This window comes from Bactrocera latifrons, unplaced genomic scaffold, assembly GCF_001853355.1.
Source record: "Bactrocera latifrons isolate USDA-ARS-PBARC rearing strain unplaced genomic scaffold, ASM185335v1 scaffold_5, whole genome shotgun sequence".
NCBI classification, from domain to species: domain Eukaryota; kingdom Metazoa; phylum Arthropoda; class Insecta; order Diptera; family Tephritidae; genus Bactrocera; species Bactrocera latifrons.
Window position 1 is genome coordinate 1,529,209 of NW_017537156.1, and position 14,165 is coordinate 1,543,373.

General features: G+C 32.0%; 3 protein-coding genes across 5 annotated transcripts in view; 2 read left to right on the forward strand and 1 right to left on the reverse strand.

Annotated features, from left to right (window-relative positions):
- The first annotated feature begins 1,033 nt into the window (after positions 1–1,033).
- Positions 1,034–2,929, forward strand: LOC108973658 (ribokinase). 2 transcript variants are annotated; one of them, XM_018941055.1, is made up of 7 exons: positions 1,139–1,156; positions 1,438–1,634; positions 1,699–1,831; positions 1,889–1,978; positions 2,036–2,164; positions 2,236–2,432; positions 2,489–2,929. In XM_018941055.1, the coding sequence occupies exons 2-7, from the start codon at positions 1,591–1,593 to the stop codon at positions 2,835–2,837; spliced, it is 942 nt and encodes a 313-aa protein (XP_018796600.1). In that variant the 5' UTR covers positions 1,139–1,156; positions 1,438–1,590; the 3' UTR covers positions 2,838–2,929. The 2 variants fall into 2 exon arrangements, with proteins under 2 accessions (XP_018796601.1, XP_018796600.1); XM_018941056.1 differs by lacking the exon at positions 1,438–1,634 and having other exon boundaries at positions 1,034–1,156.
- On the reverse strand, positions 2,845–3,427 carry LOC108973659 (translation machinery-associated protein 7 homolog). Its single transcript, XM_018941058.1, has 2 exons — positions 3,325–3,427; positions 2,845–3,228 (listed from the first exon to the last, which is right to left on the reverse strand). The coding sequence occupies exon 2, from the start codon at positions 3,211–3,213 to the stop codon at positions 3,019–3,021; it is 195 nt and encodes a 64-aa protein (XP_018796603.1). The 5' UTR covers positions 3,214–3,228; positions 3,325–3,427; the 3' UTR covers positions 2,845–3,018.
- A 436-nt stretch (positions 3,428–3,863) lies between these two features.
- Positions 3,864–14,165, forward strand: part of LOC108973706 (ADP,ATP carrier protein) — a 12,527-nt gene continuing 2,225 nt past the window's right edge. Inside the window, exon 1 of one of the 2 annotated variants that reach the window (XM_018941136.1) lies at positions 3,864–4,002. The gene's annotated coding sequence lies outside the window, so the exon portion shown is untranslated. Of the gene's footprint in view, positions 4,003–10,778; positions 10,886–14,165 lie in introns of those variants that run through there. The other variant, XM_018941137.1, reaches the window with a different exon arrangement.

Consider the following 14,165-nt stretch of genomic DNA (forward strand, 5'->3'; position numbering starts at 1 on the left):
AATTTTTTCATCTCAATATTGGGATTTAAAATTAGATTTTTATTTTTTTAATCCCGATGTTGGGATTAGATTTTTAATTTTTTAACAAAGATGCTTAGGATTAAAAATTTGAAGCATCTTGTTTTTAATTTGAATTAAGTACGCAAATGTAAAAGAATTTTAATTCTTAAACAATTTCTTTTTAAAGTCTTAATTTTTTTTTATTTCTCAATACAGTAGTTGGATTTTTATTTATTTTTTTGTTTAATCTGGGATGTGGGATTGAGTTTTTTTATCCCGTACTTAAGATTACAGAATAAAGATTTAATTTAAATGTTAATTGAATTATTTTTTATTGTTTGCATTATTTACAACCGTGTGTATATATCAGCTTTATACTGTAGGGAAAATATTTGAAAACATCTATGAATATAAATTATTATAAATTTATAAAAATAATTTTGTGAATTTCTACTATTTTATAAAAAAATAATGTCATACCATAAGATTTACAGAATCGTTTCCTTTTTGTAAATCTAATATCAACTTAATTTTGTTTAACTTTTATAAAGTAGCTATGTATATAGTAATTATTATTAATTATATCATAATTTTAAATAAAAAAAATAATAACTTTATATTGCTGAATCCAGCACCACCCAATTTTATTTAGCGTATGAACATTAATTACTTATTAAAAATAAACAATAAAAAATTGTCATGTAAACTTATATAAATGTTCACATATGTGTTATTAAAAAATGTGCATATAAAAAAATTATAACTTTCCTCATAGGAGCTTAGTGTTATTACAAAACTTTATTTAAAAAAGCTGTGCTTAAGGCCCTCCAATGTCTACAAAGATTATTTAACTATGATAGTTTTGTTGTTGCCCTATCAACATTAAAATACTCTCCAAATCAAAAACAAATGATTTTGCATATTGGTTAAAGCATTCAAACTTTTTATACACACATTAATATAAATTTTTGTCATAATATTATTACATTTTGTAAATATTGATAAAATGTGTGATGGATTAATAAATGTACATAGTAGGCTTACATAATTAAAAATATGCATTTACAAAATGTGCTTATCTCATTTGTGATCTTTTAATACAACACTATTAGTAAGGTCATATGCGTCAGAATATTAAAGGATGGTGTTTAAGCTTGTACGTTGATAGCTAACATGAATTTATAAATAATTTGTTTTATTTATCTTAAAAGTAATTGCAAATTGAAAAAATCTCTATCTTATAAGCACATATTTATATATATATAAGTGCCAATTTAGGTGTTTAATTAGTAGGTGCAGGTAGTTGCATTAAGTATTGAATTTTGTTATCAGCTCGTATATGAATATAATTGCGATAATGTGAAAACATCCGTTTTCAAATAAATAATGAGAATCGACGAGATAATCGCATTAAAAATAGTCACTTTGAATTTGCAGCTGTCAGACTGTAAAAATCTGAGGAGAAAATACTGACAAATAATAAATTTTTACATGCATATTTACACAATTGAAAACAGGAGTTTGAAGAGAAAAAAATCCAAAATTTAACAAAAACATTATTTGGCCAAAAACCTATAAAAATATTAAGCAATGGATGTTCTCGTGTTTGGTTCAGCAATTGTTGATTTCGTCGCGTAAATACATACATATATATAAACATATTAGTGACAATACCAATTTCTACAAATTTATTCACAGATACGCCAACCGGCTACCAAAAGCTGGTGAGACACTACATGGCCACAAATTCATGACAGGATTTGGTGGTAAAGGTGCAAATCAATGTGTTGCGGCAGCTCGACTTGGTGCAAGTACAGCAATGGTAGCAAAAGTGAGAAACAACAAACTTACATTTACCAAATGGAATAAATAATAATTTTTTTTATAGTTGGGAGATGATACGTGGGGCAACAATTACTTAGAACAACTGCGGTCAGAGAATGTGAATGTTGATTTTATCCAGCAATGCAAAAACGAGGTTAGTTATTGAATGTATCTTATCTAAAAAGGGTGCTATTTTATTTTAATAATACAGACGACAGGTATTGCCCAAATATGTGTCTCGGATAGTGGAGAAAATCACATAGTTATCGTTGTTGGAGCAAACAATTTATTGAGTGGCGATGATGTCAAAAAAGCAAAAGTATTGTTCGATAGGGCCAAAGTAAGATAATATACAATGATTATGAATTTTTAGTTCACAAGTATACTTGTGTGTTCCTTTATATAATAAAGGTACTAATATGCCAGTTTGAGACGCCACTTGATGCGACGTTAGAAGCTTTGCGAGCTTTTAAAGGCATATCCATACTTAATACAGCACCTGCAGTTGAAGACACACCAGTTGATTTAATAAAATCCGCTACCATATTATGCCTAAATGAAACCGAAGCAGCTATAACAACGGGCTCTGAGCAGATATCAACTCTAACGTAATTAAGCATGATGATTTTTGTTGATACTTTAAAAAATATTTTTATGGTTCTAGGCAAGCCAAAGTAGCAGTGGAACATCTACTAGAAATGGGCGCTAACAATGTAATTATCACATTAGGCGCAATGGGTGCAGTTTATGCTAGACGTGAAGAACCAGAGACGTTTATACATGTACCGGCAGTTAAAGTGAATGACGTTGTCGATACAACCGGTGCAGGTGATGCTTTTATCGGTGCATTAGCATACTATATGGCGCATTATCCAGAATTTCCATGGCACCAACATATAGGCGCAGCTAACCAAGTTGCTGCCTACTCTGTAAGACACCCGGGTACACAAGCGAGTTTTCCGAAACTGGAGCAAGTCAATAAACTGACTGAATTTGCGTGGTACGAGATATAAACAGTTGTACAAACACAACATGTTAACATACGTTTTCTTATTTTATTTACAAAAATTTATTAAATAAAGTCTGCTTTTACTCGGCAATTTTACATATTTTTTTGTTTTGCATCTGTGTAGGATGTGCAACATTTATGTAGTAATGAACATTAATCGATTCACAAATATGCCTGCGGTATTATCATTTCTTGCCCGATTTCTTGATTCCTCCTCCCACCAATGGACCCTTTTGTGACGCGCGCTGTTTTGCTTGCTCGAGCGCTTTCTGTGCTTCCTTTTGTTTTTGCTTGAAGGCAATCTCATCGTCATCCATCTCCTTGCTTTCTTTTTTCGGTGCCTTCAATGGTTTCTTTTTACCACCCTCGCGACCAGACATTTTGTGGCAATTTTACTAAAAATTGGTATAAATGTGAATGTTAGATTTTCAGTATATTAGCCACACGTTTTTATACAAAAATTATATGCTCAAAGATGTATCTAAATTTACCTAACTCGTGCAGTCACGTTAACGAAACAATACAATTTGGCCTTTTTCTTGCGACTTTTGACGTTTCATCGGCAAATGTGCGATGTGTATTTAATATTTTTTTTTTATCGATTTTGGATTTCTTCATAATCGAAATTTCAGAGTATCTCAAGGCACATTGCGAATGATGGAGATATGTATTATATGTATCCAGAAATACTTAAACCACATAGAGTAGCGATATTTTGAATAAACTAAGATAAGAGGCAATTCTTCATCCACTCTGTATGCATGACATTGAAAATACGTCTGTAAATTTTCAATTCCCTGAAGATAATCGAAATAATGTAGTGCCACGAAATATATACTATACGTGAATATGATTTATTAGGTACATAAACTCAAAATACTATAAATATTTCGATAAACTAACCAAACAAATTGCACTCTGTGTTACTACCGCTTAGTAGGACAGGGTGACGAAAATCAATGGCATTTCGACACATTAGCCCATTTCCAACTGTTCCACTTATTCGCAGAGCTACGAACATATTCGGAGACGAATTCGTTTTCTTTCATTTCAAGTGTAGCCGCACGAGCTCGAGCACGCGACTTGTCAACGCCGAGTGGGAAAATCTGATATTCTTCAAAAGAATTTTTCACTGTGTCTCTTTTGTAAGAAGTATACAAAGCAAAAAGGTATTGTACATTTTTAATATATAGTATTATTCACTTAATTTAAGAATATGGTTATTTAGAGTGTGAATAGGAAATGTGTGTGAAAAAGTGACCGGAAGGTGAAGCGTAAAATCAACTCTACTGACGTGCTATTGAGCCATTGATTTTTCTCTTAATTCGCGATACCACTCGGCACTGTGCTTGTCAGTTGGTTATGTAACGAACTTTTTAATTTGCACAATTCCACAAACTACATTTTTGAATGCCTAAAACACGGTTTTATAATATGATTTAGCTTTCATAAAATCAACCGAAGCAACAAATATACTATAAATTTAAAAGGGTTTTAATGTTATTTGCATATACACATACACATACACATATTTAATTAGCCAAACTGGTGGGAGCGGTGACAGCATTGCATGTGTAGCGAAAACATCCCCGCTTTCCGCCAGTCCTTTTCCTAAAGTGAAAAGTGTTCACCAGTCACAAGGTAGACTTTCATGCTTGCGATTCCGTTTTCATAATTCCTAACCTAGAAATGTTAAAATAAAATAATGTTTAAAAATTTCTGAGTGAATCGAGCACTTGTTCATACATACGTACATCTATACGTAGCTGCGATCATGGTATGATTGTGTTTGTAGGCTCTCTGGCAAGTGGCAGCCAAGTTGGCAGCTACTTGCTTTGCACAGCGTTATGCGCGGAACAGAATGCTCGCGACAGACTGCAGCAGCACGAATGTGAACTGAAAACGGCGTTGTGAATCCTACTACATGAACGTTTGTGAGAGGGCAGCAACATAACAATGGTCGGCATATACACAAAACAACGGAGTTGTCCATTTTGCATGTACACAATTTCGTTGTGGCAATACTAATACCTTGCACTTCAATGAAATTTTAATATTTTGATCAAAGTGAAATGTTTAAGCAAAATATAAGTAAATAGGTAAATTTATTTGTTTTAAATTATCAATTGTTATTATAAATGATGTTGTTAGAGCTTTGAGTAATATTACATTTTACATATTAGTGGCATCACCAGTCTACCTCATCTCTCTATCTTCCATTCTACTGTCAACTCTACTGTCGTTGGCAAATATAGGATAAAATTGAAGTTAGCGAGAACGACAACTGTCGGCCTGCCGTCGTGTAGTCGTACAGCTGTCAAAATAGGTCCGTCCATAAGAACGTGTGTATTTCAATATTTAACAGATGTCGCGAGCATTGTATTCCACACATTATTGAGCGGCGTTAAATCGAAAGAGATTGATGCCATCTTTCCCCGTGCCATCTCTAAATTACAACTCATATTCTCTTCAAAATATACAATGAACTAATAATTCATACATTTTGTATATGTATGTATATGACATTACAAACTCTTATGTACAGAGCTCCTTACACTAAATGTTATTGGAAAGTTTAATTTTTATTTGACTCAGCGGTTTCCTCTATAAGCTCTTTTGCTCTTAGCAGTTTAACCTTCGTACACATGTGCATATGTATGTTGTCGTCAATTTTCAAACACAATAACCATTCCATTGAAAGTGTTGAATATGTTTCGGGTATACCTTGCGGGTACTAGTAGTCCGCTTATCGCAAAATAACTATACTTTAAGGTCATCCATAGCGACACATTTACATATACTTTCTACGTAGCAGTATACATACATACATATGTAAGTACGAGTAAATAGATTTTTGTTGTGTCTACTGCGCCTTAATGATTTATTTGTTGTGCGTCCTCGCAGCACAGTGCAGCGTTTTTGTAGAATATCTGGAAATACTAAAGACTAACACTGGAGCGCAGGTACTCGTTTCTGAGTACCTATAGAATTGCAGATGCGGTTACCTGCGTGTGTTTGTTAACTCTATGCAATGCAGCTGTTTAATGCCAACTGTGTTGCCGGTGAAAATTTGAATCAATTTGATCTGCAATTTGAATAAGAGATTCAGAAATAGATAGAACTGGTTTCAGCCAAATTCTGCTTAACAAAGTTGACAAAAGAGTCAGCAATTTGTATTAACACACAAATATATGTACATACATATGTAAGCAGGGAGTAGATTTGTTCATATTGTCCGCGAATCCAGCGATTTCGAAGAAGCTGCATCCACAAACTATATAGCTAAGTAATTTAATAGCTTTTTTTGTTTAACTTCTGTGAATAACCGGATATTTTCAGTTATATTCAAGAGCAATTTGGGGTGAGTTGCGTTTTGCGTGTTGAAAATCGTAAAAATGCCGACGCCACGTACATATGTAATTAATTTGTTGTTTTGTAGTAAACGGACACTTGTTGAGTGCCTTATGTGTGTAAAGGCTTAAAATGTAAAAAAAAAAATAATATAAATAAAAATTTAAAGGCAATAAGAAAAGTGGTAATAATAACAAAATTAAATTAAAACTCGCCGTAATACGAAACTATTTATTTGTTGCTGTGTTGTTAATAATAAAATTATTGTTTAGATAACAATAAATACTTTTACTTTCCGTTGGTCGATAAAATACATGAAATTTGAATTGAATAAGTATTTTTATAAAAAAGTAAATTTAAGTACTTGAATAAGTGCCGCCACAATAATAGTGCCAGATACTTAAATTGGGCTTATATTTTAATGTTGTGATAAAAATACTTAAATCACTTAAAGTTGCTGTTGACTGCGTTAAATTAAACCACTTAATCACAAAAGCCGGTAGCTGAAACAATATAAAATAATAAAAAAATTAAATCAATTAAAAACTAAACTTGAAATCGTTTTGTAACTTAATTTTTTAATATAGTAATTTTTTAATGTAGTATGTCGTGGGAACAGTTAAATCACTTAATCACCCAGCCCGATAGTTGAAAGAATATAAGCTAATAAAAAATTAAATAAATTTTATAAGTTTTTATAATGAAAATATATATACATACATACGTGTATATTTAAATTCAATTCAATAAAATAAAAAACTAAAGTTAACTTTAATTTTTTTCAATGAAAAACGAAAATCAATTACATTGCCAACACGTCCTTGATCTCTTACGCATTCTGCCCTCAATTTCAAGCTGACACAATGTGGCCATCAACGCTTTCGTACTCTTCGCGGACTACTTTCATGCCGCAGCGTCGATTAGCACGCATCGGTGCAATTAAAAAGTGGGTATTGGTTGCACTTTTTCGCTTATTTTAATGTGCCATAGCATTGTGGCAACTTGCCAAATGAAATGCAAGTTGCAACAACAACATAAGCGCTGCTAAAATTTGTGCGTAAATATGTTTTACAAATTTCAATGGCAAATTTCATGGGGTTTGCCGAAACCGGTTTTAAATGAGTTCATTGGCTTCGATTTCAAGAAAGCTTAACGCTTTTGGTTTAATAAGGCAAATGTTGATCTCATAATAACGCAATTTAAATTGTTTTTGTATGAAATTGCAAATATATGTTTATTTCTTTTTCTCAAAAGCTTACAAGCGCAGCTTAAAATTTAATTGTAAGATATTAAATTTTTGGATTGATTTACCTTTATTATAACCTGCTAAAGAAGTGGGGATAAAGTTTTGAACAAGGATGAAAAATATTTACACTAAATCAAATTACAAACAATTTTCTCTAAATTGTTGTTACAACAGCAATTAAAAATCCGCGTCTTAGTCCCAACAGTTGGGAGAACGTTACATAATTCTGTTTGTGTGATTGGTATAGAAGACTGTGGGCAAAATAATTACTGAAGCAAAGGAATACAGTGTTATCGGTTGTTAAGTGAAGTTATACAAAAAAAAAAAGTTTTACAAAAAAAAAACTTGAAAATCAGTATTAAATGAAACAATTGTGTAAATTATTGTGATTGTGATATTGCAATTCTTCCGCTTTCATTTCACAGTAATTAATTCTTTGCTGCTTCACTATTCACTAGCCTAAGACAAAGTTCTTAAAAGCTCAATCAACAAAAATTGATAACAATTGCTGGTTGTGAAATATCTAAAAGTGGTTTGTCTACAAAAGCTTTAACACCAATTCATCGTCAAAATAATAATTTTGATGCCTTTTGATAGATCTTTCCTTCAAAATAACCGTACAAGTTTGACTATGAATACTGTTCCGTATTTTTTGTACCTTTGAATAAGGTTAATTTTGCCACGAATCGGTTTTTATAAAATATGTTGTTGTTGTTGTAACACGGTTATCTAGTCCTCATTAGTGTGTGGTAAGGTTCAGATAAGTTGTCATCAAGGTCCTCCAACGATAGGCTCAGGAAACGTGCTGTTTCGACGGAGTAGGACCAGAGGGAGAGGGGTGTCAGATTTGTAGGGTTAGCTGGGCATGCAAAGAGGTAGCTAGAGTCATGCGGGAACTCGTTGCATGCTGAACATATATTTGGTATGTCGGGGTCTATTCTAAATAAGTAGAAGTTTAACCCGCAACAGTAACTAGAACAATTCTTACGACAGCCAGTTTTGTGTTACCGGAATTAATCCGGATTTTATCCTGTTTTTTCGTGTTTGGATCGTTATAAAGTATGTACATAAGTAAATGATCAGCATGACGAGTTGAGACAATTTAACTGCTTCCGTATTTTCACTTTTAACTCTTAATTTGTTATAGAAAGACTTTTCTCGCAGTGTTTCCGATTTATACGCCTCCACTGTACTACATATACATAAATCGTTTCAAAAATATATCTATTAATTTTACAACATACCAAAAGCTCTTGTCAATCAAAAAGGAAAAACCTCATGTACACATGTACACACATATGTATGCATCTTAATATAAGTATATAGTATGTTCGTCTGTACACATTCAAGTTGGACGTGAAAATTGTGTTTATCTCTCGTGTCTTCAATGAGCAGTACGCATATTATCTTATCATAAGACCGCTAGTTACTGAAGAACATACAAAATTACGTAAAATAGGATAGGGATTAGTGGTAGTATATACATACATATGTATGAACATGTAGCACATGGACAGCAGTTTGTCGTCAAGCTGCTTAGGCTAAAAAGTGTGAAATGGTTAGCATTATTTAGCACCTTAGTCTTATGTTGCCACGTATATTGCTGCTAACGGTAGAACATGCATTACCCAAAATTAACGCAAAATTTAAATCTTTTCTTGAAACACATATATACATATATATAATATAAACAATTGATTGAGCAGTCATATGCGTCGGACTTTAGCTGCTATAACGCTACATACTTTGTACAACTTGTGAAAATGAATGACTTTTATACACAAATATATAATACATATATACATAGCTTTGTCAGCGCGCGTATAAAAACGCATACAAGCATACGAGTATGTAGATGTGTGCGCGAATGTTACGTCAAATTCAAAATTTCGTGTGCCAGACGATCACATGTCCCTTGGCGACCCACACACAAACGCGTATTCTGCTGTATTTTAGGTGTGTGGGTGTGTGTGTGTGTGTGTTCGTGCTGTTGCTATTTCGCGTAGCGTCAATTCTTTGCTAAGTTAATCTCTCCTACAAACATACAGTTACAGTTAGTAATAATTCTTTAGCTAATACAACGTCCGTGAGTGCTATTGGGCTGCTTCGCAAATCAGCGATTACGTAAATACTTAAGGAAAAAAGTACGCAGTCAATGAAAACGTAATAGCCGCTTATCGTTTCGGCAGCAAGTGTCCTTATCAGCGTAGTGCAAGTTGGCCATTCGTCAATGCTTTCGCGCCGACATCTGCTCGCCACCCCCCAACGCCTATTTTTCGCACCTTAGCATTTAGCCGAATACTTATTTATAAGTGATTTGAATGAAGAGTGGAGTGAAGAAAGCAATTGCTTTTTGCGGCCAAAGCCAAATTACCGAAGATTTTTTGCTAAATTTAAATTTAATTTTAGTTCAATGCCACTATTGCTATTATTGTTTAAATGCTGTAAAAGGCATTATGTAATAACACGCTGTATGCACATACATACATACATTTTGTTGTATGTTTGTATGTACCATATGTACTTATGTTTCTCCTTGATTGTTGGCATTGAGCGAAAAACGACCGATATCTGTTGGCCACCAAGTTGGCATTAGCAACAAATTGCTGGCAACCCAAAGCTGTTGGGTTGCATTTTTGGAAATTTTAAAATTTTTTCTTTACTAATTTGTTATTAAAATTATTTTTATGCTTTTATGTTAAAAAGATTTTTGTTTTATCAATTATTTCTATTTTTTATTTCTTTGCTTTTTTTTGTAAGTTTGTTTTTTTACATACAAATTCAAAATAAATGATCGCGAGCATAAAGAAAGCTCTTTCGCATTCCCAAAATGACAGCAAACCAAAGCCATCACTTTTCACTCGTGTATGTGTGCGTGTTTGCCTAGCTTTCTATGCCACATTTCATAAGCTTACACATGCAAATATATATAGGTGTGGGTGTGCATTTATTCTCACCAATTTTACGCGCTCATTCACCAGCGTTTTGCTAAACTGTGTTATAAAACCAAGTGCCAATGTCTTGTCGGCGTTGGCCTTCAGCGAGAAGCCGTAATGTAAAAGAGTAAATATATATTATTTACCTACATATTTACATAAGCGTAACTGTATGTGAGGAAAAAGCTCATTCCAAGCTCTCACGCTCTCTTCGCTTGTGTGTGTAACAAAGCGCAGGCGTTCCCTTGACCGTTCGCTGGCTGCCAGTCGCTCTCACTTCCGTGCGTTTGCGCTCTCACCCTCCTCAATGCCACCAATTACGTAGGCAGAGGTTGCAAAAGCGCATTGCAGAGCTTTCAACTAAGTTTTGCTTCACTCAACGTCGCCAAGTAGAATTTTCAATTTTCCATAAGCAATTCAGCGGCCGTTCGGTGCAGACCTAAAGCTTGGAAGAGGAAGAAGTGTGCAATAGCAATTAACACATTTTTGTTACTGTGATAAATTATACAAAAACAAATAGTACGTAATACAAAAAATATATTAATTTTTAAATTTCTAATTTAAAGAAAATATTGATTTGAAAAGAAACTGAAATGCAATAAAACTGAGTTATGGCAAGCACTCAATAGTTATTACGAATTAAAGCGAGAGTTGTTATGTAAAAGTGTTTGGAGTTTGCGAAAAAACGTCGACTGCAATGGCAAAGCGTGCAATTATCTAACACCGAATGCGTGTTTGAGTGAGCTTTAAACTGCTCAAAGGCAACTTCAAAGTAATAATAATCAAAAATTATGAAGAAATGTGAAAACATTAAGCGCTGCCTTAGAAAAATAGTGTTTATATTAGTGCAAATTTTCCAAAATTTTGTAAAAAACTGATACTGAAAAATTGTGTGCCCCGAGGCAGAGGAACTGTTATGCAACCACATCTGTTATTGTAGACGCTTCGTGAAAAAGTTCGTTCGGTCGATCTTTGTTCCATCGCTTGTTCGGCGCTCGGTTCCATATGCAGCAACAACAGTGTGCCAACGCCACAATCAGCTAACCTCGTATTGATAAAAAAGCGGTTTATGTAACATAACGGTTTTTATACAACAACACAGCGCTGCGTTTAAGCAGTTGGCTGCAACGACCCAAAAAACACTTTGCACCCTTTATAATCGCATATTCGTAATATATTAAACGTTTAAGTTGGAAATGATTTTGCAAAAATTATGTCTGTCAGTTAGCCAGATTGTAGCACCTTCTTTGTAGAATCTTCTGCACTTATCGATTGGTTTCTTGTTCTTGTTGGCCACGTGCTGCCCCTTGGGGCCAGCATTCGTTATTGTGACGTAACAATGAAGTGACGCACAAATATATGTGTATGATGTCGGTAGTATTAGTCAATATACATACAGATATACTTATATACGAATAGTATATGTAGTTGAATACAAGCACAATTATAAGAAACAATTTCTAAAACCAGGGCATAAAGTCGAAGAAAACTATCGCAGCGCCATTAGTTAAGTGTATGTAAACATGAACATACATATGTATGTACAATTGTTTGCATATTTGCACTTGAACCACATATTAGATAACAGCTTTAGACGCAATGCGTATGAGTAACATCAACTGCGCGTCGTTAGGATATTGTGTTCGTGAGCCTGCGTGGCGTATGATGAACATGAATGAAAAGAACTTTCAATAAGCACATACAGTGGTGGGCATCCGATTAGAATTGGCTTGCTGGCTTTTAAAGTTTTTCATTGAAATTAATTATTTCAAGTCAGAAAATAATATGAAAAATACAATGTTTAGTTGTCATATTTTCAATATTTTTAGTTACTTTTATTTTTTATTGATGAAATTTATTTTTGCCAAGATTTTTGTTCATAAAATTTATTAATTATTTATGAATTTCTGTATGGAATGGTGAATAATTGATTTTCTTATTGAAAAACTACCATTAAGATTTATATTTTTATCGGTTTATTGTAGCTTGTTGCTTTTCTATTAGATAAAACATTCATAAAAATTTTACTAAAGGCAAAAGCTTTATTTGTACCCGTTTTGAGAACACTGAAAACGTCTTGTTTTGTTGAAAATTAATATAATTATTTGTAATATTTTAAATGGAACATTATTAACTAATTTTTAACATATATTTTAATATATTAAATTTATTAAATATTAAAATATTTCAGTTTTTAGAATTTGTAAAATAATTGAAAAAGAGAGCTCACAATTCTTTACTTCAATATGCAAACATTAGATAACTTTGATATTTACTAACCGTTAGATTTGGTTGGACATTTTTAAAATCATATTTTTATCTATTATCTCAAAACAGTAATTGCTTTGAAATATTATAAATATAATATATAACTTTAAAATTCTTTTTTTGCTAAACTATTTATTTATAATTATAATTTATGCAACTTGTAGGCAAAGTTTTCTTAAGTTAGAACAAAATTATTAATTTTACCAATAGGAAAAATATTATTTTAAAAAAATATCACTTAAAAAACCAAATTTTTTTAAATATATAATTTTTGGGCTTATCGAAGACCATGTACGCTTGTCATTCTACATTTATGTGGTTCAAAACTAAGCCAATAGCAATTTTTGTTACGACGGTCACTAAACGTCTTGATTTTTTGTGATACTTTAGTAACACTTACGTGCAATTACAAAAAAAAAAAAAAAAAAAAAAAATTATTATTATTGTTATAATTTATAAATATTTTAATTTTTTATTTATTAATAGCGCTTTATTAATATTTAAGAACGCATTTCTGAAGGGTAAAATATTTTATACAATATAATATAATTTTTACAAATTGGAATTAGAGATTAAAGCAGATTCACTCGATGCCAAGAAAAAATACTAATTATTAGTTATTTTAAAAATTTTTTCACGAGTTCAAACACACAATATGTTTGAATTTAATTAATTTTAATTTATATATTTATACAGACATAAAATTTATCTTTACAAATTTTGCAATTTTTCCAAGGCCTTGTCGGTCATTCACAGCATTTTTGATCTGCATAATAAATTTTATTGAATTATCCACTTTTTCGAAAAAATTCTGCTCTGCAAATGCGATATAAATTTATTTTTTCAGAAAAAAATGAATAATTTTTTCAGAACAAAAAAAAAATAACGATTTATAAATATTTTTGGTAAAAATTCTTGTTTGCAAATTTTTATTTTTTTCGCTTTTCTTCAACTCGCTTGAATGAGTTCTAAAATTAAACAAACACTTGTGCATATATAGCGACTGATCTGACTGTTGCCAACATGCATATGTATACATACCAAAATACATACAAATGAATTTATATACATGTAGACATATGTATTTACATATTTTAGTGTGTACTCTTGACGTCAGTTGATGGTGTTTTTTTTTCAAGGAATTTGAATAATTATATCACTTTTTAATCAACTTTTTTTCGCGATTTTACGGTAACAACACTTGAATTCACATTTTCTTGCATTTTCGTTTCAATATAATAAATAATTTATCAAGTTATTAATTTGGACTTATGACTCTTGAAAATGAACTTGCTTATACACATGTGTGTATGTATGTACATACCAAAGAAATTGATTGAAAAAAACTGTGAATTTATATGACTGTAAAGTATCTACATAATTCCAGCTTTGCTAACTGTGCGTTTATCTGAGTCAACGCTTGTGCAAAGAGGCGTAAACAAAAGCATTTCATTATTATTATAAATTGAAATTTGATACCAGTGCAATATGAACTTTAAATTGAACTGTGAAATTTTATACTATGTATGTA